Below are 27,576 nucleotides of genomic sequence, written 5' to 3'. Positions count from 1 at the left end.
CTGAGCCCTTGGTGCTGCCTCTTGGCACCGGGAGCGAGTTTGTCTGGCAGAGATGGAGCAGCAGGGATCAGAGTGGCACCCATTGCTGTTTGATCTTTGGCCCTGTGCCACGTGCTGTCACCAGCCTGGGGCTAATGGCCGTGTGTGACATTTGGGAGCCTCGCTGGGGTGATGAGTGGGGAGTGGGATGCCCCGAGCAGCCCTGAATTCACTCCTCGGAGTGCAGCTTGCCCAGAAAGTGATCCCTGAGGTCCATCCTCTGCCATGGAGCAGCAGGCAGGCTCTGTCCCAGGTCACTGCCCTGTGTGTGAGCCCAGCTCTGGGCTGGCTTTGGCAGCCCTGGCAGTGCCTGGGTGCCCTTTCGCTCTCACCACGCTGTGCCACGCAGCCCTGAGAGCCCACGGCTCGATCACGGCTGGCTTTGAAGTAGGTTTTCAGCTCCTGAGCGTGTAATCTGTGGGTTTAAGTCATTTCTGCTGATAAGGGAAATCAGATACTCTTGTTGGAAGTGGCTTGTAGGCTTCTCTCGTGTTGTAATTCAGTTCTGTGCCCAAGTGAAAGGTGATTCTTTAACAAGTTGGTCCGTGCAGTTATTGCTGTGGAACATTCTTCTGCCAAGCTTGCTTTGTTATGAAACAAATTCAAATTTCAAGCAAATCTTTGTGGTTTTGGGGGGAGCAGAAACTTCCTGAAGTTCCAAGAGGCAGCTCCTGTTTTGTGACATCACTGTCTTAGTGGAAATGACTGCAAGGGTGTTTTGTCCTCAGCAGGCTGGAATGAGATTCCCTGAGTGAGGGAATTTCTGCCTTCACTCAGGTAATACCACTGTAGAACATCAGTTTATTTTAAGCCAGACTTTATGATTGGGCCCAAGCTGCCAACGTTTCGTCTTCCTTCGTGCTGGTACAGACTGTGCTGAGGGCAGGCACAAGGCTGGAGGCAGACAGTGCTTCTCCCACCCAACTGGGGGTAAATCCGTGCTACTAAAGCTGGCACAATTTGCTTTGCTGCTCCTGCAAAGCCTGGGCAAGGTGAGGGTGAGAAAGGGACTCTCCATGGCTTGGATGTGGTTTATCTTGGTTGTTGAGGGTTAATGTGTTGAAGCCTGCATTCCTCACAGTTTCACTTTTGGCTTCTCTTTCTAAAAATTTCCACTCCATTTCATAACAGTTCTGGAGTGAGGGGTGGTGATACTCAGGAACCTTTGAGTCTGAAAATGTTCTGTGTAATCGGGGGCTGGAGGCAGCCACAGTTGTTTTCAGGCCCAGGGGAACCGGTCTTCCTGACAATAACATTAACCCTCCCTAAATCAGCTAATTGAAGGATTTTTAATTAACTTAAGGGGTGGGGATGGTGAATAGAAGCAGTGGTTTTGAGAAGAAAATTGCTTTCTGCTGTAGTCTTGTGACTGATGAAAATTCTGATGTTTGAAGCTAAAAAATAGTGTCTCACTAGTTTGATCATTTCTGTTGCTTTCGGAGGCAAACACTCCAGTGACTGGGTTTTGTGGCACGTAACAAACATCTTTATTGATGGAGGAACGTCTGAGAGGCAAACTACAGCCTTCCAAAGCTTTGTGTGCACACAAAGGCTGGACTCAAAATTTTGAGTGTATCAACTGCACTGACTTTGTACCGAAAATACTTGGGGTGTATCCTGATAGTTCTGCCTCCCAAGCTGGGCTATCTTTGCCAGGCTGCACTGCAGCACGAGAAAGTTTCCTGAGACTCGGTGCCTTCATCAGTGTCTCTCCAAGACATCTTGTGACAGGGCCACTGCTTGTTTGTTCCCATAGAAACTGCCATCTGATCGTGGCAAACTGCACAAAGGCTCCTGCTGCAAACGCAGCGTCTAAAAATTCCTCGGTGCATCATCTAGATCTGGCATGGTGCTGTATCCCTCGCTTCCCTGGCAAAATCTCAGCCCCTCTCACTCAGCGTGCTCCAGGTCCTGTAGAGTTATTGGCACCTTGAAAATAATCCTAGAGCTAAAGGTGATGGTCACCTCCTAATTGTGATCTCAGAGGTGCTGTCAAGGGAGCAGTGTTTGCAGCCTCTGCCAGCAGCAGGATGATGCATGTGGAAATCATAAATACAGAAAAAAGGCATTTGATGCATTTGAAATCTTAGATTTTGGGGGAAAAAATCCTTTTTTGCAAGTGTGTGGCTGTTGCTTTTGGTTTGTTTTGAATACCCAGTTACTTTGAGTTTGGTATAGAAAAGGACCCAGCGCTTACAGAGTTAGGAAAATGTCTGTGCAAGTCTTTTTCAGAGTGCAGAATGCCATATTCCCAAATGCACCTGGTGGCATATGAAGAGGAGCGGCGATTCCTTCCATCTCAGCTGTCCCTTTCGGTGCTGCGTGGCGATCCCCGCGTGATGCTGAGCGCTGCTGCAGCTCCCCGTTGGAGCAGGAGCCGTTCCAGCGCTGGATGTAGGTGCACAGTGCAGCTCCCGTGCATGCCAGCAGCGCTGCAGCGCCCGGCCTCCTCCCTGCAGCGTGGGCAGGATGCGGAGCAGAGCCCAGCATGGAGCCACCAGCACGCGCGGGCTGCGGCGAGGAGCGGGGAACGGGCTGTGGGGCTGAGTGAAAGGGATTGTTATATGGGATGACAGATTCCTCTGGAGCTTGTTGCTGTTTGCAGAAGGGAAGCCAAGACATTGGTGTTTAATATCTTCCAGAAGTCCTTGGCTTTAACCCTTAGGGAGCCTCAGGAAATCCACTGGAAGCCGGTGCAAAGGCTCCCTGTGGCTCCGGCAGCTTCTCCCGGGCAACCAGCGGCAGGATGGGAGGACGTGATAGCCCCAAGCTGTGCCAGGACAGGCTCAGGTTGGACATCAGGAGGAATTTCTTCACAGAAGGGGTTGTTCAACACTGGAAGGGGGTGCTCAGGGAGGTTTGGAGTCCCCTTTGCTGGAGATGTCCAAGGAATGACTGGATGTGGCACTCAGTGGTCTGGGCTGGATGACAAGGTGGGGGTCAGGCACAGGTTGGACTGGATGATCCTGGAGGTCTTTTCCAGCCCAGATGACTCTGTGACTGTCCTGGTGCAGTGCCAGCTGTTTTCCCAGGGTGCAGTTTATGGCAGGAGGATTTCTGTGGTGCAGGGCAGGCTGGGCAGACCAGCCAAGGGTGCTCCTGCTGCCTGTGTTGGTTTGTCATTACAAAATAACCATTTTTTGTCATTAAAAAATAATTACTCTTAGCTTGTGCTGCACCAGTGCTGGGTGCTCCATACCTGTTAGACAGGAGTGAGGTGAGGTATTCCCTCTCCTCTCAGGAAACCTCTCAGTCCGAGCAGTGTTCTTTGCAGGATAAGCATTGCTTAAAAAAATCCAAACCCCAACGTACAGAGTGTTCTCAACACGTCATTTCATGCACAGCAGCTTCTAAATTTCCTTATTTCTGAGCTTTGTTATTTTATAATCCAGTAATTCAAACCTGCCTCCGACTGCACACTCTGTACCTGAAATGCACTATTTTTCCCTGTCACTTGCATTTTTAGGTCACGACTGAATTAGAGCAAAATGACAATTCAGGGAACTTTGTATAACACTTTCAAAACCTGCTTGTTGTAATATCCTGGCAGCTTTTTAGAGACTTGTCTTGATGTTTGAGCCAGGCCTTTCCAATGAAACCTGGCAAGTCAAGTCAATGTCTCGTGGCCCCTCTGCTCTCAGGGATGGTCTCCATCGGAGCTCTGTTCCACAGCAGCATTCCTGATGCATCTCCTGCTGTCACAGATTTCTTCCTGTGTGCTAATACATTTCCAAAACTCTGCTGCTAAGCAACTCTCTCCAAGGCTGGAGAGCAAGGCAGGAGGAGCAGCTGAGGGAGCTGGGGGGGCTCAGCCTGGAGAAGAGGAGGCTCAGAGGGGACCCTCTCATTCTCCACAAATTCCTGACAGGTATTGGCAGGGGCTGCCCAGGGAGGAGGTGGAGTCCCTGGAGGTGTCCCTGGAGGTGTCCAGGAAGGACTGGATGTGGCACTCAGTGCTCTGGGCTGGTGACAAGGTGGGGATTGGGACAGCTTGGACTCGATGATCTCAGAGGGCTTTTCCAACCTCAGTGATTCTGGGATTCTTTAAATGATTCAAGGGCAATCTCGGGAGAGGTTTGGAGGTAGAATCCTGCATGGAGGTCAGTTGCAGTGTTCAGCTGACATCTCCTGAAATAATACTGACAAATGGGTATTCAAGGTGTTGGTAAACTGGACTCTATTTGTTTTAGTGGGATGTTTAGGCTGCAGTGCCTGAATTGAGGGGAGAGCAATTAAGCAAGTGGTTTGAACGGGCAGCCTGGACTGGAAGGGGGCCAGAGTGGGCAAGTGTCCTCCCAGAATTTGATTCACCTCTTGGCTTTGCTGGTCTGCAGGTGGCTGGGAGGCCGAGCTGTAGCTCAAGCAGGAGTCCAGTGAGGCCTGAGCAGAACTGCAGCGTTCCCATCTGCTGTCACCGAGGCTGGAGCTGAGCCTCCTTGGCCAAACAGCCGAGCTTACGTGACCGGGCTCTGCTTTTTCACATCACATTTGTTAGTTAACCAGTTTGCATGGATTTAAATGCACCTCCATGAGCTCCTGCACTAGTTTAAGTGCATTTACAAACCGGTTTTAATTATCAAGTGCAGTCTTTGTGTAGTAAGTGCCAAGAGTGCTTTTAATTTGCATGGAAGCCATGGAGGTAGTGCTGCAGACTGTCAGCAGACCGTGGGGCTGCACCACAGCCGTGCTCAGAGCTCAGCCTTCATTCCTTCCTTCCTTCCAGCATTGTCCTGCTACATCCCATTAGAATTCCGGCTAATGCCACAAGCAGGAGCTTTTACAACCTGCCTTTTACCTCAGCCTCTTTTCCTTTGGCTTGAGCTGATTTTTAATACTCATTCTTAGATATTCTGCATTTATAATCCAGCTCTGGAGGACTTTGATGAACTGAGCTCCCAGGCACGCAGCTCTTGGTGCCTGCTCTCTGTGGATGGACATGTGGACGTGTTTCAGGGTAGCAGCACTCACTGTAGGCTGGCATTTGTCCCTGTGGTTTGCTCTCTTCCCTCACCAGGATAAATAATTTTCCATACCACCTCTAATTCATGTTCTGACTCCTGTGAAGTTCTCAGCCTTGCATCTGGGAAGCATTACAGGAATTTTACAAGGCTTCTGAACTAAAAACAAATTACTGGCATAAATGTCAGCTGAAGCTGTTGGGGCTGGAGGGGTTTTCTCCTGTAAGAGAGTGCGAAATGAAAAGACAGGGAGGTCAGTGGGAACGCAGACACGGCACGGTGTGAAGCCAGTGGAATTCAGCAGACAGGAATGGTGTGGCTATCCCGTGCTGTGTTTGAGGTGGTTAGGTGTGGCTACCTGCAGTCTGCTCTGCTGAGACTTGCTCTGCCTTCGGCTCAATCCCATGGAATCTCTTGCCATTGCCCAGGAGAAAAAGGCAGCGCTGGCAGGGACCAGGAGGTGCAGTGTCTGACCAGAACTTTAAAAAGCTCTGGAAATCTTGTCATTAAGAAGGATAAGGGCTAGAAGTAGATGTGGTGTAGCTTAAGGGATTCCTGTGCTTAAGCTGTGGATGGCTGACCTGCCTGGTGCTCTGAGTCCTGGTCAGCCTGGAGCCCAGGGACCGTGCTGAGCTGCCATCAGGTTTTGGGGGGTACGTGGTAATTCCCAGCCCTGTGTGCAGTGCTGTGGCCTGTCCTTGTGCTTCCCGGGTCTGTGTTTGCAGCCCCAGGTGATGATTCATGGAGCTCGCCCTCGCAGCACCTCCCGTTTGCACCAGGATGGTTTGTTTATCTAATTGGCATCTCCAGCGCCCTTTCCCGTGCCTTTCTCTGCAATCCCAAAGGCCTTGATGCTGTTCAGCATGCTCTGATGTAGTGTCTGTCAGCCAGGGCAGGGAACTCCAAGCCTCTGTTGTTTCCCGCTGTTGCCCCAGGTGATGAAATAATGAGGAGAAGCTCTCCAGGAGAGTTTGGGACCTGGCACCTAGGTGAGTGTGACAAGTGGAGCTCTAGCAGTGTGACCAAGCTTTCTCGTGGCTTGCAGGACATTACTTCTCCCTTGTTGTGCTGAACATGACAGAATTTACCTGCCATCCCTCGCAGCTTCCAGAATGGGAACGAATTTGCATTTGGGATTAAGTCCCCATTGAACTGGCACTGAGGCTGCTGCTGTGGAGCAGCAAGTGTTGGGTGGGGGGCACTCACCTCTTGGACCTTTCTGATGGCTTCTGTCAGAAAAGAGAAGCTGCAGCTGCTGCAGGGTCAACGCAGGACTGGGAAAGGAGGAATGCAACGCGGATAAAGGCTGGGATGGATCTTTGGGGGTGCTGTAGATGAGCTTCCTGTCCTGTGACATTTGTCAGCTGCTGGACATGCCCTGAAATGATGAGATTTTCTTACCTGGGTGTAGCTGGTTCTCTGAGCCGTGGGTGTGAATGTGGGGTTTGTGCTTTGGCCACTGAAATCCCGGCTGTTCCCTCTGGGACAGGGAAAGGTCACGGCAGAGCGTGGTGCTCACACAAGCCGGGCATTAACACCACAGCCGGCCAAGAGGATTTGAATGTATTGACTTTTCTCGTAACACCATCCGTATTTTCTTCACCTTGTGCAAGACACAAGTCCCTGCATTGATTGTGCAGAGGGATGTGGACGAGGTGAGAACTTCCTTCCTGAGCAAATGCAGCTTCTCTGTGCACATCTTCGTCCACAGTTTCCTGCTTTCAGTTGCTGCCAATATTTGCATTTGTGCCACCTCCAAAAGCCACTGATGTTGCTGCAGACTGGCCTAGTTTTATTTGCTGTATCACTTTGACTTAGGTAGGTTCTGCTGGTTAGTTAATTCCGAGGAGGAGATGCCCTTGTGTTACCCATCAGCGTGCCAAGAGCAGTCTGGGAATCGGCAGTGTCAGTGCTTCCTTTTTGTCGAGCGCTTTCTTACGACTAAAAGCTGTGCAAATTGCCTATTTGCATGGAGAGAGCTCTCTTTTGGTGACCCCAAGCACACCAGCAGGCTTGTGCTGACAGCTTGCCTGAGAAACATGTGCCTGTGGCACCCGAGTGTCCATACGGAAGCTGGGCGTTGCTGTGGAGTGACATCCACCCAGCTGAGCTCCCGAAGAGGACACGACCTGCAGTAGCCTGGAGTTCACGTTGTGTTTTTATAGCAGCAGTGTGTCCATATGCCAGTTGAGAGCCTCTGTGTGTGCCTCATATACGGATCTCCAGTGTGTTCTTCCTTATCCCTCTGCTTTTTCCCCCTTCTCCGTTGTAATTCTGGTCTCTGCTGCTGGACTTCTCCTGTGCAGCTCTGGTATCTGCTTACAGGAGTGATTTTTACCCCTCCAGCAGCTGCTTAATCCAAACAGGCCGTGTTCCCGAGCTTCCCAAGTGTTTGTGGCAGGCAGGAGCAGCTGGGAAGAGTTGTTCCCTGTCAGCCCCTCTGACAGCTCACGTTGTCAGCGCAGGAAGGCTGCAGGGACGGAGAGGAGGGGGCTCCTTTGCTAACCACAAATGCAGGAGGAATTGGGGTGGATGAGCCTCCTCCAGGTTTATTCATTTATTCCAGAGAGCCTGTCTGTGTCAGCTCTCGGTGTGGCTGCAGTCTGCCCTGGGGTGACACGGGACCGAGCTGCAGGGACACCCAGGCACTGTTTACTGAGCGTTTTCCAGGAGGAATCTGGGGCAGGAGGACTCCCTGGGACAGTTCTAGGAAATGTCTTGCTCCCAAATAAACATGTTGATTTTCTCAATGCAGTCGGTTTGCCGGTGCCATCTGTTGGCTCCCATTCCATGGAGGAGATCCGTGCTGATTTACAGGAATGCCACTGCCATAATTACACTTTTACAGTGATCACTGATCAGACTGAGCACATGGGCTCCTTTTGGAAAAAGGGCTTTTCTGATTTGCACTCAGGCCACTGCAGAAGCAGCTGAACTGAAAGGGAAAAGGAGATTTCTTTATGGAATGATCACTCATGCAAGAAATTTTATTTATCATTGCATTATAATTAGATCCAAGCAGGATGCATGGCATGAAGGAGGAGATATTAGCCCAGGCCAGGGTCTCTGGCTTGTTCCTTTGTTCACAGCACAGAAATAAAAGGAAGCAGTGTCCCATGGCTCCTTTCCACTGAAAACAGACTGTGCTTCCACCTCTTTCTCTCTCAGAGCCTTTCCAAGCAGCTGGAGCAGTGCAGGGCACAGTGGCTGTCCTCTCCCTGCCCATCCGCCTGGGCACCCAGCATTCATTTCCCTTCCTGTTGGCAGGGCCCTGTGGATTCAAGGAAGTCTGTCTGGATTATCATCCACACTCAGCTGAGAAACAAGACTTCCATATAAATTTTAACTCCTGCAGGTTGATATTCTCCTCTCTCCTGTTCCAAGCCTTGTGCCTCATTTCAGAGCTCCTCACCTCTGGCATATTTAGCTCTGGTGGCTGCCAGATTTGAAAATCTGGTATCTCAGAGCAAAATAGGACTTTACAATGTTGTTTATGTTTCACTTTGGGAACTTTAGGAGAATCCTGTGAGTCTGAGAGCAGGAATTGTCAAGGTTTCATGTGCTGGGCTGAAGGGAATGAGTGGATGGTGCTCTGGGCAGAGGAGCTCACATCTCTGAGCATTTTGGGGTGCACTGAAGCCAACTTGTTGCCTTGGCCTGAGTGTGCCTCCATCCCCCCTGCCCTGCTGTGGGCTGCACAGGGGTGTGCTGGTAGCAGGGATAACTGTGTGCTCCCTTTTCGCCTTGCAGAGTTTCGGTACCCCTCCTTCCATTCCCCTTCTGCTTTCATGTGGTTGAAATTTCCACCCCTCCCCACAAGGCTTTTGCCTGGCCTGCTCAGGCTCAGCACTGCTTTAGGATCACAGGAATTACAGAGCACTGTTCAGCTGAGGTGCACCAGGAGAGGAAAAACCTGGAATAACAACGGGCGGGCTCCGGAGAGCAGGGCCTCCAGAGCGACCTGCAGGTGTCACTTTGAACACCTTACCTCCTCTCCACCAACTGTTTTTAGCAACTTGTCATTTCTCCCAAATAGCAATTCCTTCTTCAAATTACTAGGGCAAGTTTTACTTGGATGCAAGAAGGAATAAATGAACTGTTTACAAGTGGCGGGAACATTTTGTTAATTGGTAGCAGCATGCATGCTCCAGGCTTGGCATTTATCCTCCTGCCTGTAAGCTTCATTAACTTCTGATAAAAGAATAGTTAATTTCTCAGACTCCTTTTTTAGAGTAATTCATTGTTTGAGAATTTAGATCATGGTTTTCTTCTTCTTCTTCTACTTGTGCCTGAATTTGTGCTTTACTTAATGATGTTTAGTCTTCCTCTCTGTTTTATGTGGTGTTTGTAAGTATGAGGGAATGCACACAATTTTGGGGTTTGGGATTTATTTTAACTACCTGAAACTGATTCTTTTTGCATAAATAATAAATCATTTATATATGTCTATATTTGGAGGCAGGACAGTTATCGCCCTGGCAAGGATTTTATCATAAAATATGAAGGTTAGTTTTCATGTGCTTTAGATTGTTCCCTTAAAGATCCTAAAGATCCTTTTGTTTGCTTGTTTTTCTCTGATTTATAATCTCCAATAACTAAATAAATTATAAAAGAAAGGGCTGAATTCCTTGTGGCCACCCCTTGAGCTTTAGATGGAGTCAGTGTGGCTGGTGCGACCCAAGGACCTCAGCCAGTCCCTTTTCTGCTGAAATCCCAAATCATCTTCCGAGGAAAGGGAGAATGTTAGCCAGCCAGGAAATGCAGGAATGGAGAAACCACCTGGTCTGTTCTGGAAAACCTTTAAACCAGTCCTTCCCTCTGGAAAAACATTGATTCTCCAAAAGAACCCAAAGAGCCCCGGGTGGAACATCCCTGAAATTCCCTGCGTGTCCCTGCTGCCCGGCGCAGAGGGGATTTCCTACTTCCACCCTCGCACAGTCCTGAGGAAGCTCTGCATTTCCTGAAACCAGAGCACAAGGTGGTTTCCCCAGGATTTTTCTGGAGACTTTTGCCTTTCATGTTGCATCAGTTGCTGGAGGCATTTGTGTGGAATGAAACCATTTGGAAGAAACCCCTTCAGGTCTCTCCTCCCCATAACTCCTGGGGGTGGGTTTGGGTTTGGGGCTGCTTGGCTGAGCTCGGGATGAGCTCCATCTCAAGAACATCTCCCGAGCGCTGTTTGTCTGGCTTTGCTCCCAACCAGCTATTGTGTGTCTTGTGGGTGTGGAGTTTCACTCCCCACGTGTAAATCCCACAGCGTCACAAGGGGACAGGGGAGCTGGCAGCCTGGAGCTCCCTGCCCCGGGTTATCAGGGAAAACCAGAGGAATTCAGCTCTGTTGTGTCTGGCCCTATTGACCAATTTGGGTGCAATCAGATGTTCTGCATACCTTGAACTTGGCCGAGAGTGTCAGCTCGAGCCATGTAATTTAGCTGGGAAATGAGAGTTCCTTAGAGCAAATATAGAACTGGGAATGAGTAAGGAGCTTAGGAATACTCCAGATCTGTGGATTTTCATTTATGTCTTTGGGCCCGAAAATGACTCATGTCTCTGGGTAGACATCTTGGCTTTGCTCTTGGAGGAAGCATCTCTTAGCTTTTATGTATGTTTATGCTCAAGCTTCACAAAAGCCCGTTCTTGCAGGAAAACCTTGGGTGCAAAGCATGTGGAGAGTGCTTCCCAATCCCCCTCTGGCTCTCCCAACTTTCCCAGCCCGCTCCCGAGCGCTGCGCTGGGATGTCCCGCGCTGGGCAGGTCCCGGGGCTCGGCACCCCGTTAATCACAGCCCCGGTGCCTGGCAGCCCCTGCTGCCGTCTCACCTCGTGCCTGGGCTGCAGCCCCGCTCCTGCCAGCAGCTCCCAGCGCAGAGTGCCAGACCTGGCTGCCGTTCAGCTCCCGCTCCTGCTGGAGGAAGCATGCTCAGTGACTTGGAAGGCTGGAAGCGTTCCTGCTTTCTGAATTAAAGGTTTCAAATGAAAGAAACAGCTTATTGTGCTTGGGCGCCTTTTCGGGATTCTGCTGGGTTCTGCTCACATGCAGGGCGGTTATTGCTCTGGCAGGGATTTGATCATAAAATATGGGGCTTAATTTTCATGTGCTTCAGATTGTTCCCTTAAAGAAAGATTCCCTTAAAGGATCTAAAGCCGCCTTTGTTTGGCTGCGTGTGTGCCTGTGAGAGCATCCCTTAGCCCTGCCCTTGGGGCTGGCACTAGGAGAGGGACATGTGTTTGGGTCGTGTGTCCCCGTGGGGTTGTGCCCGTGGTCCTGGCATGCTGCTGTGCACAGAGCACTTGTCCTTGTCCCCACTGAGCTCTGGGGTCTGGGACAAGCCAAGCATTTCTGTGTCAGATCTTTCTGGCTGTGCATCCTCAGCGGTTTTTGTGGCAGTGCTGCTTTGCATGCCCTTCCCCAGGCCTTTGCAGCTGCAGCTTTCCTGGGCAGGACTTGTGTAAAGTAGGCTCTCCAGCAAAGCAACCAGGAGATTTGTGAAAGCGGTTTTTTTCCCAGGGAGAGCCATCTCTGAGCGAGAAAACCTGCTGGGGGATGGTAATTCATCCCACAAATCCTGAGACTGGAGCTGCTCGCTTGCAGGGGTGTTCCGTGGTGGGGAGGAAGATACTTAAGGCTGAAATTTGATTTAGAAGCAGCAGGGCAGATGTTCCTCTGCCAGGCAGAGCAGCTTTTTCTCTCAGCAGTTTTCTCCATCAAGGAGAAACACTCTGCCTTTTCTCTCCCGTTCATCCCACCATTGCAGAAAAGATTCCCTTCCTTACTGTCTGTGTGTGGATGAAACAGGATGCTCAGTGGACTTGAGGACAGGTAGTTCTCAGCACAGAAGTGTCTCCACCTCTGGAGTCTGGTGGTTCTGCAGTCCATGCCCAAAGGAGCTGGGAGCTGCCAACACCAGGGAGGTGGAGGGAAAATCTTGGAGACTGGAGAGCAGCTGACTGGAAGCACTTAGACTTGTTTAAACTCCATTAGTGTAGCGTTACAGAACACTTCTGATTTAAAACAGATAAATAAATACCTCAATTGTTAGAAGGGTGACACTACCCCCCATTCCCTGCTGTGGTTGATCAGCCCTGGTGCAGGGAGCTGCTGTGTGGATAATGCAGCTGGGTCAGTCAGTAACTTCTCTTCTGTTTCCCCTCTGCCAGGTTGCAATAAAGATCATTGATAAGACTCAGCTGGATGAAGAGAACCTGAAGAAGATATTTAGAGAAGTTCAGATCATGAAGATGCTTTGCCACCCACATATCATCCGGTTGTACCAGGTAGGAGCGCTCTGCCTTGGAGTTTCCATCCCTTGGCTCTGCACTGTGCAGGAGCACTTTCTCCAGGTATCCCTCCATTCCTCCTACCTGGAACTGGGAAAGCCCTTTATGTTTTTGAGGTCTCAAAGTGCTTTGATTGGAGGGGCAGGGGGAAAGTGTAGCTAATCCTTCTCTTTTCTGGGACATGGTGCTTCCGCTGTGGGCTGGCCTCCTGCCACTTGTTTATGGCCATTGTGTGCTTCTCAGTTTCCCAGTTGAAACCGGATGCAGGTTCCCCTTCTCACTTTAAGGGAGGGAGTAAATCTCACCCAGGAGCAGGACTGAGCTCTCCTCTCCCTGCCCAGCTCCCTGTGGCCCCCAGGCCCCGCTGATCTGCTCAGCCCTTTCCTGGAAGGGGATCAATACTGGCAGCAGACTTGCTTTTGAATATTGTTTGCAGACTTTTTTTTCCAGCTTGTTTGACCTTTTTTTTTTGTCTGCAAACAAAACCCTCAGAGGCAGAAGCCACGTTTTCTGCCCTTTACACAGGTAGCTGCTTGTGCCCCTCTGTGAGGAGCGTGCTGCAGAGTGATGGGAGCAGAGGAGTAAAGGACTCTGTTTCCCATCTGTGCTTGAGAGATAGGAATATTTATTTGGACTCCAAAGAGTTAAAACTGAGTAGAAGTGACAGAGGTTAATGTTTAGCTCCTTTGGCCAAACCATGTGTGAGATGCTTACAGGGACTGTGGCACTTTCAAGGTACTCAGGGAGTGCTTCTTCACAAACCTACTGCTAAAACCTTTTTCTTTCTTTGAGCCAAAAAACCTTTTTAAGCCTGCTTCATTCCATCTGAAGCTCTCAATGTGATACTGAAGAGGTGACACTTGTGGCTGGGCTTGTTTAGGGTGGGAGAAGAGCAGGGTAGCAATGCTGAGAAGTCTCCCAGACTGCTTAAAACAGGGCAAGACCGGGGTGTAAATGCTAAAGGGAGGGGAAACAGAGCAGGTGAAGTGTTATGTGTAATACAGATTCAGTGTTTGAAACTTGCTGTTTCATCCTTACTGTCCCCAGTCACTGCCCATTCCTGCACATGGCTCTGGAAAGCAGGGGAAGGTTACAGTTTGCACCTGATGAGAGCAGTTGCTGTTTACAGAAGGAATAAAGGTGCTTTTAGAGCTGTTTCTCCTTGCACTCAGCAGTCCCTTTATGTGTCACTTGTCTGTCCTTGTGTGCAGGTTATGGAGACAGAGAGGATGATTTATCTGGTGACAGAGTATGCCAGTGGAGGGGAAATATTTGGTAAGTACATTTATTGCATTCTTTAATCAGATAATGCACTTGGTCAACTACAGTAAACTGAAAATAGCTGCCACACTCTCTTGTTTCAGCCAAGAGGTGCCCTTCAGCCTGCAAACTTTCCATTGACAAGAGGAGTAAAGGAATAAATGAGACCAACTCGATGGAAAAATAACACCCATAACCTCTGTTTCTTCTTTGGGTTTCATTGCCAGATGGTGCTGCTCCTCTTTCGTGCTCACTTTGGGATTAAAGATTTTGGAAATAGTCATGCAGTCGGATTTTCATGTTGCTGAGTGCTTTGCTTCCTGGCAAGTTACATGAACCTTGTTGATGATAGTGGAACTGTTGGGGTGTGTCAGTAGCTTTCAAAGAAACAGGCAGTCCTGCAGTTCTGGAGTGTTTTGTGCTCAAAGCCATGTCTTGTCTTTTCTTTTTGATATCTGGTGTTATCTTAGCAAGCATTGGTTATATCCCTTCCAAGCACCATTGTCCCAGAGAATTTTGGCTGAGTGTTCTTGACCCCAGGAGCTGTCTTGAAAGGGGTAAAAGGGTAAAAGTATCTGCACAGCACAACTGAAAGAACTGTGAGCTGATTTATTCATTTTTTTGGTGAACAGTAGCAAAACTTACAGAAATAGGAAATTACTTATACACTGGAATTTTGTGCTGGCTGATGGAGTCAGGATTTTGCAACATTGGTCTGTTCTGGCTTTGCCAATGTGAGCCTCCAAAAAGGGGGAAAATCCTGTGTGCTTGAATTAGCTTCAGTCAAGGAAGTGAGGACAGTCACACGTGGCCTGTCAGCTCCTGGGAGACAGCACTCCCCTGTCCTTGTCAGTCATTGCTGCAGATTCTCTTTTGATTTCACTTCTCATTTCTCTGGAGGAGAAGCTGAGTTGTAGTAAAAGACGAAGCTTTTAGTGAAGCAACAAAAAAGCCCCAAATTAAGGAAAATAAAAGCTGAAAAGTGCTGGTTTCCAGCCACTACAAACTGCCACAGCTCCTCAGTACCTCTGTAGATGGTTGCCATGGCTTCTTGTCAATATTGTCCGTGTCCTTTGGATTTCTCCCTGAGAAGGTGACAGCCGAAGGGGAAGCAAGTGACAGCTGATGTTTGGGAAGTGTGGATTGCCTGGTGAAAAACTGACTTGCTGAGCCTTCCAGTTGTTTATTCAAATATGAATCATGGTGCTGGACACACTCAGCAGTTCCAAAAGCTTGTGAAATTCACCTTCCCATGCACAGCAAAATCACCTGCACATGTCCTGGAGTTGGCTTGGGTGTGTATCACCACAGAAAAGAATAAATCTCTTTTTACTTTTTCTCCCTCTTCTGTTGAATTTGGCAGAGATGGGCTCATCTTTTTTTAAATCCAGAGCTATGTGCAAGCTCATATACAAACTTGGAATGAATTCTTTGGTTACAAAAATAGCCTTCTGCGTGAGTCGAAGTGAAAACCTAATTGCTTTCTGAAAGATTTTCTGCTGTAGTAAATTCAGCTCATTAGCATGGCTAATTTCCATGCTGCTGCCCAGCATTTTATCCTCACTGATAGCTGGGAGCAGCCAGCTCTGTAGCAGTGTGAGGCTTCTCCAGACCCAAGCCAGGAGGTCGTGCCTCTCTACCCAGTTTTGAGGATTTTTGGGCACTGCCCTCAGTGCGAGAGCAGAGAGGGGAGAACTCAAGTCTCAGCTTTCTGTATTGAGAGTTTCCTGAGGAGCCATTAAGACTTTGTTCTAACAGCGGAAGCAGTTTGCAGGGAGGAAGCAGGAGCCCATTCTGGGGAGGTTTCCTTGCAGTCCTTGCATCTCCAGCGCTGAGGGGTCTCACGTCCTCGTGTGGTGGAGACAAAGTGGATGGCAGCGTGGGCAGCCAGGCTCTCCTGCTGGGTAAAACCTCACCTGCCTCACCTCAGTGCCTGTCCCTCCTGGGGCACGTGGGTTTGTTGGGAATGGCTGGATGTGCTGCAGGGATGCTGTGTGAGGAGAGCAGTGCAGCCACTGGGGGTTCTCTGTGGAGTGGGCCTGTGCTGAGTCTCTTTAGCCTTTTTTTTGGTCATGCCTTAACACCTGCATGACAAAGGCTTTAAAATGTGGTGCTGGAGAGCAAGGGGGCTGACAGCTGTGGTTTTCTGGATGCCAAGTGCCCAGAGTGAGGCTGAGTGCCACCCCACAGAACCAGAGTTACAGCATTGTGCTGTTCTGAGCTGCAAGGTTTGGAAAGGAACACATCTTAAGTTGCTTCCCTGATGCTTTCAGAACTTCCCAAGGCTTAAACGGTACCAAAGAGCTGTCAGTGTTTTGCAGGCAGTGCTAAGGTCAGAATTTTCAGCAGAAAGAGCGATGGTTTCTCTGAGTGGCCGTGGTCAGTCAGTGCTGGCCGTGTGTCTGGCCTGTCCCTGCCTGGCTGAGCCCCGCAGGGATCCCAGCTCAGCACCTCGAGGGCTGCTCCACCTGTTTATCCAAACTTCCAGTAAAAGGAATGAGGCTCCTTCAGTGGGCAGCCTGTGCCGTGAGAGGCTTTGATTCATCTCTGCCTGGAAATGGTTTGATAATTCACTTTGTTTGCGTAGCGGCGCGTGGGGACCAGGGACAGGCCCTGGGTTTGCTGTGGGCTCGAGCAGCCAAATGTAAATTGTTATTTTTGTCCCTGTCCGTGTTTCATGTGTGGTTGGGTCGCTGGTTTGACATTATGAAGAAATGAATGTCTCCTTTTAAACATAGGGTGGTCTCTGTTCCAGGTCCCTCGAGTGTCCTTTCCTGAGGTCAGATGGAATATAGTCTAAAAACTGGTGTGATTTCAGCTGTTTACTATAAAAACTGTAATCCCCAGTCTTCACTGACTGAATTGGGCCTCTTGGTTGATTAACAAAAAAAATCACAGGAAATTTAGAAAGTTATCATCTGGTTGATGTGGTTGCCACGTCTGCCCTGTCTCCCCACCGCCCGCCCGCTTGTCCTGAGCTCTGTGAGCATGGGCCGGGCAGACACATTAAACTGTGTTGTGGTGCCCGTCTCTAGAAGGTCAGACTGCTTCTGACATCACAAGGTCACCAAATTCACTGGAAATGTGACTTAATCCACCACACAGAGGAGATGTGAAGCTTCATCAGTGTTTGTTTTCCAGACAGAAAGCAGCTTAAAAGCACGAGGCGTCTGTCCAGAGGCGGGGATGGAAACTTGTGTGTCAGTGCTCTCTGAACCGAAGGTGATTTTTCCTCAGTGTAGGATTGGACTGTTTTTTTAACACAGAGAGCAGCGTCAGGTGCTTCGTGTAAGTACAGAGAGCAGTGAGTGATGTCTGCAAGGGTTGTGCAATGAAATGATGTGTTCCTTCCCCTCTGGAAGGCACCCAGAGGAGCATCGCCGTGCGCCGGGGAGCGCGGTGACGCCGGCACAGCCCCGCCGCGGCTCTGGCTGCTCCGGCACGCTCAGAGCAGGGTGCTGGCTCCCAGCTCAACACTCAGGTCAGCTCTGGAACCTCCAGTGCAGGGGAGGTTTGTGCAGACTAAGCTCTCAATGGTTAATTTTGGCGTACAGTTGCCCTTGGTGGTATGTGAAGCATTCTGTAGCCTCATTGTTTCTGTCCTTCCTCTGGAGCTGCTGCAGAAATGTCAGTGGGCTCGGCGCGCGCTGCCTACGTGCAGAGCCTGGGCCTCCCCTCCCACTTCTTCATCAGAAGTGAAATTTCACGCCTCACCTAAAAAGGGCTTTTTGCAGCCTCAGCAGGACTGGCTGGGCAGAGGGGCAGCAGAGTTTTCTGGGTGAGAGGCAGGGGGTGCCCCAGGTGCCAGCGCTGAACGCGGGTGTCACCGGCTGTGCCGGGACTGGTGAACGTGGCCTGGGCAAGGGGAGCCTTGCAGAAAGACACCTGCTGCAGTAGCTGGGTTTGCTTTCTTGCCTGCAGGAGAATTGCTGAAATATTTGGGAAATTGTTGAGAGATTGGAGCCTTGTTCTTGCTTTCAAGGGCACTTTCTGTATGGACAGGCTGGATCCCAAATCCCCGTGTGGCAGGTGTGAAGGACCTCATTTAGGAGCTGAGCTATTACCTGTTGATCAGTGGCTTAAATTGGAGCAGCCCTTGCTGTGCTCTGCTGTCAGTCTCCTTACAGTAACAAATTTATGACCATGCAAATGCCTTAATGAAATACGACGGGGCAATTTGAGATGGTCACTTTGAGGGTCAGATTTGACTTGGTGATGGTTTTCCTCCTCCAGCCCCGGTTCACATTTGCTTATGGAATAAGTTTATCCGATGAACAAGAGTTAATTGACAAGTTCTTTGAAAAACACCTCGAGTCTGTTGCACAACATGAGTGGGCAAAGGCAGAAGTAGGTTGCTGTGCAGTCAGGAGCAGCACAACTGCTTTGATGGATCTTGGTAATTAGTATTTACTGCGAGTCAATTATGTCGCAGGTATTTTAATGAATGGGTGACTGGGGAAAAACACAACCACCTGATGAGAAACCTGCACAAATGATTTATTGTTATTATTTTCAAGAACAGATCTCTGTATTGAGCTCCCAGTTTAATGGAGATTAGGGAGGGATGTGAATCATTTCAGCCTAATTTTGGCCAGAGATGTTTTGAGGCCAACTCTATGGCCCCACCAAGGAGTTACAACCTGCTGAAGTGAGGCTTCCCTTCCCTGCCTTTCCTGCTGCCTGTCTCCTGCCTGTCCATCCCTCCTCACAGGACAGTGACAAGTGGCTTCTGTGAGTCTGGTGCTTGCAGTTTTGAAGTGGATTGACTTCAGCTGGGTCACTGCTGTGTGCCTGCCTTTGTGATCTCTTGGAGAGGCTTTTCCTGTCCATGTGTGCAGTGCTGGCTTCCAAGGAAAGCCCAGCTGGCAACAAGCACTACCTTTGAGTGAGAGTACAGGCTTTCAGCAAAATATTTGGGAGTGCTCAGATTTCTGTACTGGAGGCCAGCTTCATTTTTATAATGAAATGCTTTCTTGGATTTCGCAAGGATGTTGTTGCATCAATGCAGAGAGAGGGAGGATGTTAAATCCCTCCTGCAGCTGGTGGTAGCTGTGCTGGTTGGAGAGCTGAGGTGAGCAGCTGTCTGTGGCTGTGACTACCTGGGACCTCGCTGGTTCCAGCAGGAGTTACCTTTGAGGCATGTTAGAGCAAAGACGTGTTTCCTGTGGAAAAGCAGGGGAAAGGAAGGATGGCACGTGGCCAGGACGCTGCTCCTCTCTCCCCTCGAGGTGATGTGGTACAAGGCTTGGGGTCTGACTGAAGGCAAAAGCTGGAAAAGCTTCATTTTCATTTTGATGTAGAAAAAGATTTTAAAACCTTCGCACTTGTGTACAAAAGAGTTCTGATTTTCCAGGCATCCCCTCAGCTCTCCTCTGTATAAAATGAATTTCAAAGCCTTTCACTCAGAAAGGCAAGGACTGGTTGGCAGCAGCGTGATCCCTGCTTGTGCCTCTCCCATGTCTGCTGTTGGAGCTGGAAACCACACTGAGCCCTCGTTGTTCCCACCTCCCCAGCTCTCTCCAGAAGCCCCTGTGTCCATAACCCTATGTTCTCCTTCCCCTCACAGATCACCTCGTGGCCCACGGCCGCATGGCCGAGAAGGAAGCCCGGAGAAAGTTCAAGCAAATTGTGGCTGCTGTCAACTTCTGTCACTGTCGTAACATAGTCCACAGGGATCTGAAGGCAGAAAATCTCCTCCTGGATGCAAACCTGAACATCAAAATAGCAGGTGAGCTAAGCTGAGCGGTGTGGGAGGAAGGCAGCTGCTTTCAGGAGTTAATAAATGTAGGCACTGGCTGCTTCCAGGTATTCAGGGAGAAGGAAACGTGCAGCTAAAGGAAGCTTTGGATTTCTGTGTGGCCTGCTGCCCAGAGCTGAAACTGCCAGGTTGTAGCCAGGAGATTTATACCTCCCTTCAAGTAGTGCAATGTAAAACAAGAGGGAAGAAAAGGCAGGTTTGGCTTCCCAGGCTGCAGACACTGTGGTGTTCACTCCTCTGGGTGATGGGTGAGACAGTACCACAAAACCAGCCTTGCTCTGAGTCCTGCTGCTGCTCAGGGCTTCTTCAGAGCAGGTCAGGCTAGGTGAGAGAGCAGGAATGGCAGAGCAGGGATGACAGGGTGGGTGGTGGAGCAGTGAAGGGGAAACTGCGCTCCTGGAATCACTCCCAATGTGTGTGACAGAGCCAGAGTGGCCTCAGTGCTTTGGGGGTTTATTCCCTGCAGAGAGAGGAGCTGAAGCAGCTGAGCACACAGGCCCTCACTGCCTGCTCCCAGAGTTTTGCAGGGCAGAGGGAATTTTTTGTCACCAGCTTTCCTCCCTGGGCATTTCTGTCCTGACCTAACACAGAGCTGAGTGTCTGTGATCCTCTGAGCGTGAGCCTGAGCCTTGGCTGATCCTGGGGGACACTGACTAGGCTGGACTTGGTTGGGCTTGGTGGGATTATGACCAATGAACCAACAAGTTGTAGCACTTAAGAGTTGGACTCAATCCTCGTGGGTCCTTTCCAACTCAGAGTATTCTGTGATTCTGCCCTGCCCATCTCATTTCATGGGCTTTGGAAGTGGCAGAGCTTGTACTCAGCATTTAATTCTCCCAGAGCTGAGAGCACAGCAGGCCACCCTTGGAAAGCATTTGGTTTCCCCCTCTCCCTGCACTTCCTGGGTGAGCTTGTTGTCTTTTGCAAGGGTTTGTAAATTGATTTATTTTTTTTTTAAGTGCTGAGGGCTACAAAACTTTGCAGTCTGAGCAATTTTACTTCTGGGAGGTGGGAAATACTCCTCAGTCTTGACAGCATCTTGAAAAAAGGAGCCAGTCCAGCTCATTGTTGCTGTTCTCTCGTGTACCATCCGGAGGTGTGGTGTGAGATTAGAGTTCAACACTCAGTTTGTGGTAAAATCATCAGTAATTTCTTCTGTTTTCCTCATACTTCATCTGTGAGGAGGGAGCAGGGAAGGAATAGGAAGGAGAGATGAACTTCACGGATTCCCTCTGGTGCTTAACAGTGTGAACCATGTCCTCCTTGGCACAGGGATGATAACCTGCTCCTCACTCTTCTGGGAGCAGGAGATAAGGGAGACGCATCGCTGAGGAAGCAGGAGTGCAGCTCCTTGGAGTGGGAGTGGAGAGGTTGAGGAGCTCAGGGAGAGGCTGCTGGGGAGGTCTCTGAGCAGCACTTTCTGGTGTTTTGTGCAAAGGCTGCACTAATGGTTTGAGGCCATCTTGTGTTCAAGGGAAAAATCCGCTCTGTGTGGAGGGGGAGGGTGCCTGGCAAACAGCAAGAAGTTAAAAACTAACCCTGGTGGAAACTGGAATTCAGCTGGATTTGCTGGAGAAATGTCCATATGGGCAGGCTGAGAAGCTCTGGAAATTGTGGAAACCTTTTTTTATCTAAGGGAGTTGGAAACTATTTTCCTTCCAAATCTGTGCTCCCAGAATGACTCCAGGAGATAGTCCCCACCCTGGTGGTGGCAGTATTTGCCTTGGCAGGAAGATGTTGTAGTGCTTTGAAAAGTAGCCTGGAAAAGCTGATTTATGGTATAGGATTTTCCAAGTATTAAGTTTTCTCCCTATAACTCACCAATTACAACTTGACACCAGTTCTTCCATTGTTTCAAGAGAAAAAAAAAGAAAAAGAAGTGATAGCAACAGATCTGCTCCACACCAGACCTCCCAGGAGAAATGCTACAGAAATGCACACACCAGTTACACTGGTGGAGAACCAGCTGAACCTTCACTGCCAAACCCATTAACCGTGTCTAACTCAAACTTCAGAGCTTTCCATACTCTCATCAGTGCAGCTTTTCTGGCACTTTCCACCTGACATCCGTTTGCAGCTTTAAATCCTGTGCCTGGCATTGGGCAGGTCCCGGCTCCCAGGCTGCAGCCCCGGGCTGGGCAGGGCTGCTGCTGTCCCTGGGGCTCACAGTTTGGGTTGATTTTTGATTGATTGCCGCTTTGCTGTTTTTCCGTAAACAGCGAGATCCCCGTGCTCTGACCCTCGCTCTCATTTTTCCCATGGATGCTGTTTCTCCAGTGTACCTTCTCAGAGTGTGAGTCAGTAGCTGCTGGCACTGCGTTCCCTGTGCTCGCAGCGCAGAGTTCAGCCAGGAGTTGATGATTGCTAAACACCCCGGCCTTGCTGGGCTTTGGTTTCAGAGAGGAATCCGATCTATGCATCGCTTTGCATTCGTCTGCAGGAGTCGGCTGCTCCTTCCCCTCCTGAGAATGAAATCCCTGTTGGGCAGAGACTGAAGCCACTCCCTGAGCTCTGCTCCAAGGAAGCCTGAGGGACTGGACCCAGTGTTTTGTAGCAGAGATGTTTGTTTTAAATGTTTTCCCTGTATCACATCACTGTGACTCACCTTGCTGTTCAAAAATTCCTCTTTCCCTCTGCATCTGTTTGTGGAATGAGACCCGATTGCTCCCTGAGGATTTGGATTTATGCATCTCCTTGGCCATAGATTTTAAGAAAGTTTATTTAAGTTGTAACTTGTGTTTTTGTTTGGTTTAGATTTTGTGCTTAGTTGATCTGGGGTTTTCAAATCCTCCCGTGAACTTTCTTTGGGTTTTTAAAGCCCTGCTGTTTTCCCCAGCCTTGACCTCAGTCCCGCAGCGCAGGTGGGATCTGGAAGCCGTTTGCAGCCTGGGAGCAGTGTCCCTGTCCAGGATCTGCCTGGCTCCAGCTCCCCACAGAGCCCAGCATCCTGGCTGCCCTGGGGCTGGGCAGAGCAGCATCTGCACGGGGAGAGCAGAGCGTTCACCCCGAGATCCGGGGCAGCCGTGGAGCTCTGGGACCCGCTGGCCCCGTTCCCTAAGGACAGACTCTGCATTTTCCCTTCTCCCCACCTCCTCTCCCCGTCCAAAAGAGCTGTGAATCCCTGGATGAATTTCAACACGATGTGGAAGGGGTGAAGTTTCCCAGCTGACCAATCTGCAGGAAGCAGAGGAGGGTGCAGGAGGCAGCTGTTGCGTGTCTGTTCCGAGGCTGCAGTGCTGCCAGCTGGCATGGCACAGCCCTGGAATGGCATGGATCTGGAATGGCACAGCCCTGGAATGGCACAGCCCTGGAATGGCACAGCCCTGCCCCTGCTGCTGACGCTGGCTGTGACCTGGGCAGCACAGTGGGGAGCACCTCGGGCCTGTGCCGTGCACTCCTTGGAAAATACAGACGGTTCCCCGGGTGCCCAAAGCCTACTTGTGCACTTACAGGGACAGATAAAAGCAACTAAACCAGGATAACTTGCCCAATATATAGGAAGTGCCAGAATTCCACGGTCAGGAGGAGTTTATGTCTAACCCTGATACGAGTGCTGTGTGTTGGGAAATACATCCAGTGCTGCAGCATTTATTGCCAGCTCCGGTGGCTGTAACTCCGGCTCTTGTTACCCAGCCTGCTTTGAACGTGAGACAGCAGCTCAAAAGCTTGCAGAGGTGGAAGAGACAGTTGTGCAGCTGTGTGCTATTTCCCTGGAATTGTCCTCCAAAGGCTGACTGGAGGTTTCACTGCCAACAGTAAGAACCCAGCAGGCATGTGAGTGCCTTGTTTTGATACCACAGTGCCTTTAAAGAACATTTACCATCTCTGGTAAATGGGGTTGCGCATAAACCGTCTCTGAGGTGGGGTTGGAGCAGCCTGGTGTGTACTCCAGGTGTTTCCTCAGGAACAGGCTGTGTCAGGTATTCTCCACGTGCATTAATCATCTCCCCAGTGAGCATTTCCTCCCTGCAAAGGGACAGGGAGAAGGAATTCAGCTATGCCCCCTGGAGCTGAGCTGGCAGGAGCAGCACCAGCTGGTCTGCTGGGCTCTGCAGACACTGCACAAGGGAGGAGAGGAGTCACCTGAAATTAGGTCGTGGAAAATCCTGTAAGGAAAGCAGCAAGAGGGAGCACAAACTCATCAGTTAGTGCATTCTGGGATTTGCCTGCCCCTGGCCCAGAGCTGTGGGCCATCACTGGTGATCCTCACTTGGAGTTCAGTGTGGAACTGGTAATGAATTGGTAATTAACTGGTAATATTGGGTAATCTTGAATCTGTTAGAAAAAACCTGTGGACACCTCAGAACTCTTCTCTGGGACTGTGATTGCCTCGATTCAGCTGAGGAGAAAAAAAAGAAAGGAAATTTAGTGAAGATTCTTTTTATAAGAACCAGCTCCCTTCTCTTGGATCCAGACTGGTTTCCTTGCCCTTTGCAGTGCAGGTCCCAGCTGTGAGCCAGTGGGAGGCAGGTTAATTAACAGAGAATGCCATTAGTGCCCACTAAGCTGATGGTTGGCTGCCTGTGAGGTGAAGACCTTTCTCTTTCAGGATTTGTTATTTGCTCCTGGTGAAGGATTTAACTCTGTTTGTAGAGCTGCCCACCATAACCAAATTTTGCAGCCCCTGTAGTGTTTTCTGGAAAGATCAGAATTCTCATTCTTTTTCGCTTTGCACTCTGTCCATGCTGACACTGCCCAGAGCTCAGGGCACCAGGGAGATGCCACCCCTGGAGGTGTCCAGGGAAAGACTGGACATGGTACTCAGTGCTCTGGGCCAGTGACAAGGTGGGGATCGGTCACAGCTTGGACTTGCTGACCCTGGAGGTCTTTTCTAACCTCAGTGACTCCATTTGCAGTGCCTGTGTACCAGTTACCCATTACAGGATTGTCCATGACTCGGCCAGACTCAGCAAGTTACTGAAATGCCATTTGTTCAGGACAGTGAATCACATTCCTCTCATCTGTTCTCTTTGTTCTTGCAGATTTTGGGTTCAGCAACATCTTCACCCCTGGCCAGCTCCTTAAAACCTGGTGTGGGAGTCCTCCCTATGCTGCTCCAGAGCTCTTTGAAGGCAAGGAGTACGACGGGCCAAAGGTTGATATTTGGGTATGTGATGAGCCTCTTTCTCTCTGACTTTGATGTGATTTTTGCTCTGTTTGTTTGGCTTTGCTTCCCGAGTGCTCAGTTCACGTCTTGGAGAAAAGCCCTGACACAGCAAAAAGTGTTTTCCAAAGAACCTCTTCCAGAACTGCATTCTGGCTACTACGTCCTGTGTTTTCCCTCTGGGGAGGTGCCAGAAGCATGCATTAGCCAGAGAGGGGTTTGAATTCCGGCTGGCATCGCTGACTGGGTTTGTTTTGGGTGCAGAGCCTCGGCGTGGTGCTGTACGTGCTGGTGTGCGGGGCCCTGCCCTTCGACGGGAGCACCCTGCAGAACCTGCGCGCGCGGGTGCTCAGCGGCAAATTCCGCATCCCCTTCTTCATGTCCACAGGTAAGGGGGCAGGCACCTGGGGACACAGGGCTTTTCACTGCACCTCCTTCACTTTGGGCTTTTTACAGCGTTGTGGGCCACTAATTCCCAGCCCCGTCAGAGATGAGTGTTTGTGTCCTGCTGCTGCAGAAACACTTCAATAATAAATCTTGGGTGTGAAAAGTGTGATTAATTTTCATATAAAATCAGCTTAACAAAGAGTCATGTGTAGGTACTTGGTTGCCTGCTGTCAGGTTAAGGAGTAATTTTGTGTGGAGTTTCCCAGCTGAAAACTTCCTTGTTTGCTGTCTTATCTGGGGAGGAGGTTCTCTCCATGCAGAAAATTCTGCTAAAACGTGGAGCTTTCACAGCAAAGTTAGAATCCCTTAGATTGTGCCAAGGGGGAGAGCCTCAGCAGTCCCTCTTGGTGACAGCACAGGTGTAATCACAGGAGAAATCACTCACAGGGAGCTGCTGAGTGGAGAACATTCTATGGGTGCTTTGCTCTCAGCCTCCAAAAGCCACTCACATCAAGATGGGGAGGAGCAGGGTGACAGGGTGGATTCCCTCCTTCCTAACACAGGGAATCAATGTCTGCAGCAGTGTGGCACACTGGGGGCCCAGCAGGTGCAAAGTGCAGAGGAGAAGCAGTATTTCTGTATTTTTGTGAGGTGACTTCCCAGAGGGGAGCCTGGAGAGGGAACGCTGCAGCAGCCGTGTCCCTCCCCACGGGTGACCCAGCCTCTCTCCCCTGGCAGAGTGTGAACACCTGATCCGCCACATGCTGGTGCTGGACCCGAGCAAGAGGCTCTCCATGGAGCAGATCTGCAAACACAAGTGGATGAAGCTGGGGGAGGCTGATGCAGAGTTTGACAGGGTGAGCAGCAGCGAGCAGGGTCTGCTCAGCAACTCGAACGGGCTCTGGGCACGTGGTGCTGCAGCGTTGGTTCTGCTCTTTGGGAGCACTCATTCCCATGCGTGGCCTTTCCCTTTTCAGCGTCTCCTGGCCTTGCTTTCCACATCACTCCTTATTTAAGTACATTTTTGTATCTTCCCCCGTGGCACTGGGAGCTGGATTTCCAACGGGTTGCCATCAGACCTCATGCCAGCCGCAGCCAGAGCCCGGTGCTTGGGCTCTGGGGAGCGCTGTGAGTCATCAGTGTGCCTTTGGGAATGTCAGCCCTGACTGTGTGCCTGTGTCCTCACAGCTGATAGCGGAGTGTCAGCACCTGAAGACCGAGAGGCAGCTGGAGCCGCTCAACGAGGACGTGCTGCTGGCCATGGCGGACATGGGGCTGGACAAGGAGCGCACGGTGCAGGTGAGGCCTGGCGTGTCCTGCCTGCCCCTCTTGCTGATCAGTGCCTGTGTTTGGTGGCAGCTGAGCAGCCTCAGCGCAGTATAAATTGTGTTCTATCCCTGCACAAGAAGGAGTGACCGCTCTTGCTTTGCCTTGCAGTCGCTGCGAGCCGACGCGTACGATCACTACAGCGCGATCTACAGCCTGCTCTGCGACCGCCTCAAGAGGCACAAGAACCTGCGCATTGCCCCCTCGCCCAGCATCCCACGCACCATGACCTTCCCCACCTCGGCCAACATCCAGGTGCATCCCCTTTGCCAGTGTTCTTCCAGCCCTGCAGGGCCAGCCAGGCCCTTACCTGCTAACCTCAGACTTGCTGGCAGGTGTCCATGCCCTGCTGGAGTGTCAGAGTGTTCCTCGCCCGAGAACTGGGTGTGTGCTTAGGGTGCCCTGCTCTGGAGGTTAGGAACAGTGTGTGCCTTGGCTGAACATCCTTCAGACAGCCCCCTGCTCACTTAGAGGGGAAGGAGCTGAGGGAGTTGTTGGGAGCTGGAGTTCCCAGCCCAGGGCTGCTGTGTGATGCTTCTTTCCCACCTTGTGCTGCTGTTGGAGCAACGAGCACTTGCTTTGGGAGAGGCCAGGTGATAAGGAAAGCAGAAGAGATGCTGACCCTGCCTGAACAGAAGGAAGGGGGGGTAAACAGGCAACCTCTTGAGAATAAACAGCTCTTCACTGGTTCCAGGTGCTTAGGGCTGGTGCTAATCCAGCAGGGTTTGTAAAGCAATGCTGTGTTTGTGTCTTCTGATCCTGGTCTCTCCACTCAGCAGACAGAACAGACAGGCAACACCATGAACATCAACGTGCCCCAAGTCCAGCTCATCAACCCTGAGAACCAAATTGTGGAGGTGAGGCACACCCCTGAGACCCCTGCAAGCTCTTTTTCTGGCTCACATTGAAGCCTTTCCTTTGATCCTGGTGTTGCATTTCAACATGTCCAACGTTTTTTGTCCTGCCCAGACCGATGGAACGATGAACTTGGACAGTGATGAAGGGGAGGAACCGTCACCCGAGGCTCTGGTCCGCTACCTCTCCATGAGGAGGCACACAGTGGGAGTAGCTGACCCACGGTGAGTGCTGCCCTCTAACCTGGACATTCACTCCCAGCATGTGACTTTGGTCCTTCTGGGTGTTCCTTTAAAGGTCCCAGTCCCCCTGCACAGCTTGGTCAGTATTTTAGATGGGGGTCAGGTACTTTCCTCCTGGAGTTCTGGGTAAGTTGTGCTTTTGGTCAAGGCAAGTGTCTCACCTGAGCTGCACTCTGTCATGTCCAAGGTGAAGTGTTTGTGATAAATGCCATTGAGGTTAATGCCAAGAGCTAATTCTGGCACATCTCAACGTGGAGGGAAAAAAAGGGGTAAATAGAACCAGAGAGTGGTTTGGCTGCTCTGTGTGACCATTTTCCAGAGCAGTGAGAAGCTTTTTGTGAAGGGAAGCTGGGTGTACTGGGTCTGTGAG

At 50.5% G+C, this 27,576-nt stretch overlaps 1 protein-coding gene across 7 annotated transcripts in view; it reads left to right on the top strand.

The window, feature by feature from the left end:
- SIK3 (SIK family kinase 3) overlaps nt 1–27,576 on the top strand; it is a 67,590-nt gene that overhangs the window by 22,092 nt on the left and 17,922 nt on the right. For 5 of the 7 annotated variants that reach the window (XM_015649743.3, XM_015649745.3, XM_015649747.3 and 2 more), the window contains exons 2-11: nt 12,155–12,271; nt 13,486–13,549; nt 19,101–19,262; nt 24,275–24,399; nt 24,661–24,784; nt 25,522–25,640; nt 25,972–26,082; nt 26,221–26,364; nt 26,886–26,966; nt 27,079–27,188. In XM_015649743.3, the coding sequence (XP_015505229.1) occupies nt 12,230–12,271; nt 13,486–13,549; nt 19,101–19,262; nt 24,275–24,399; nt 24,661–24,784; nt 25,522–25,640; nt 25,972–26,082; nt 26,221–26,364; nt 26,886–26,966; nt 27,079–27,188 (1,082 nt within the window). In that variant the 5' untranslated portion in view covers nt 12,155–12,229. The remainder of the gene's footprint in view (nt 1–12,154; nt 12,272–13,485; nt 13,550–19,100; nt 19,263–24,274; nt 24,400–24,660; nt 24,785–25,521; nt 25,641–25,971; nt 26,083–26,220; nt 26,365–26,885; nt 26,967–27,078; nt 27,189–27,576) is intronic. The other 2 variants (XM_015649746.3, XM_015649744.3) reach the window with 1 other exon arrangement.

This window comes from Parus major, chromosome 24, assembly GCF_001522545.3.
Source record: "Parus major isolate Abel chromosome 24, Parus_major1.1, whole genome shotgun sequence".
In the NCBI taxonomy this organism is placed as follows: Eukaryota; Metazoa; Chordata; class Aves; order Passeriformes; family Paridae; genus Parus; species Parus major.
The sequence above is the reverse complement of the archived record's forward strand: the minus strand, read 5'-3'. Positions and strand labels throughout refer to the sequence as shown.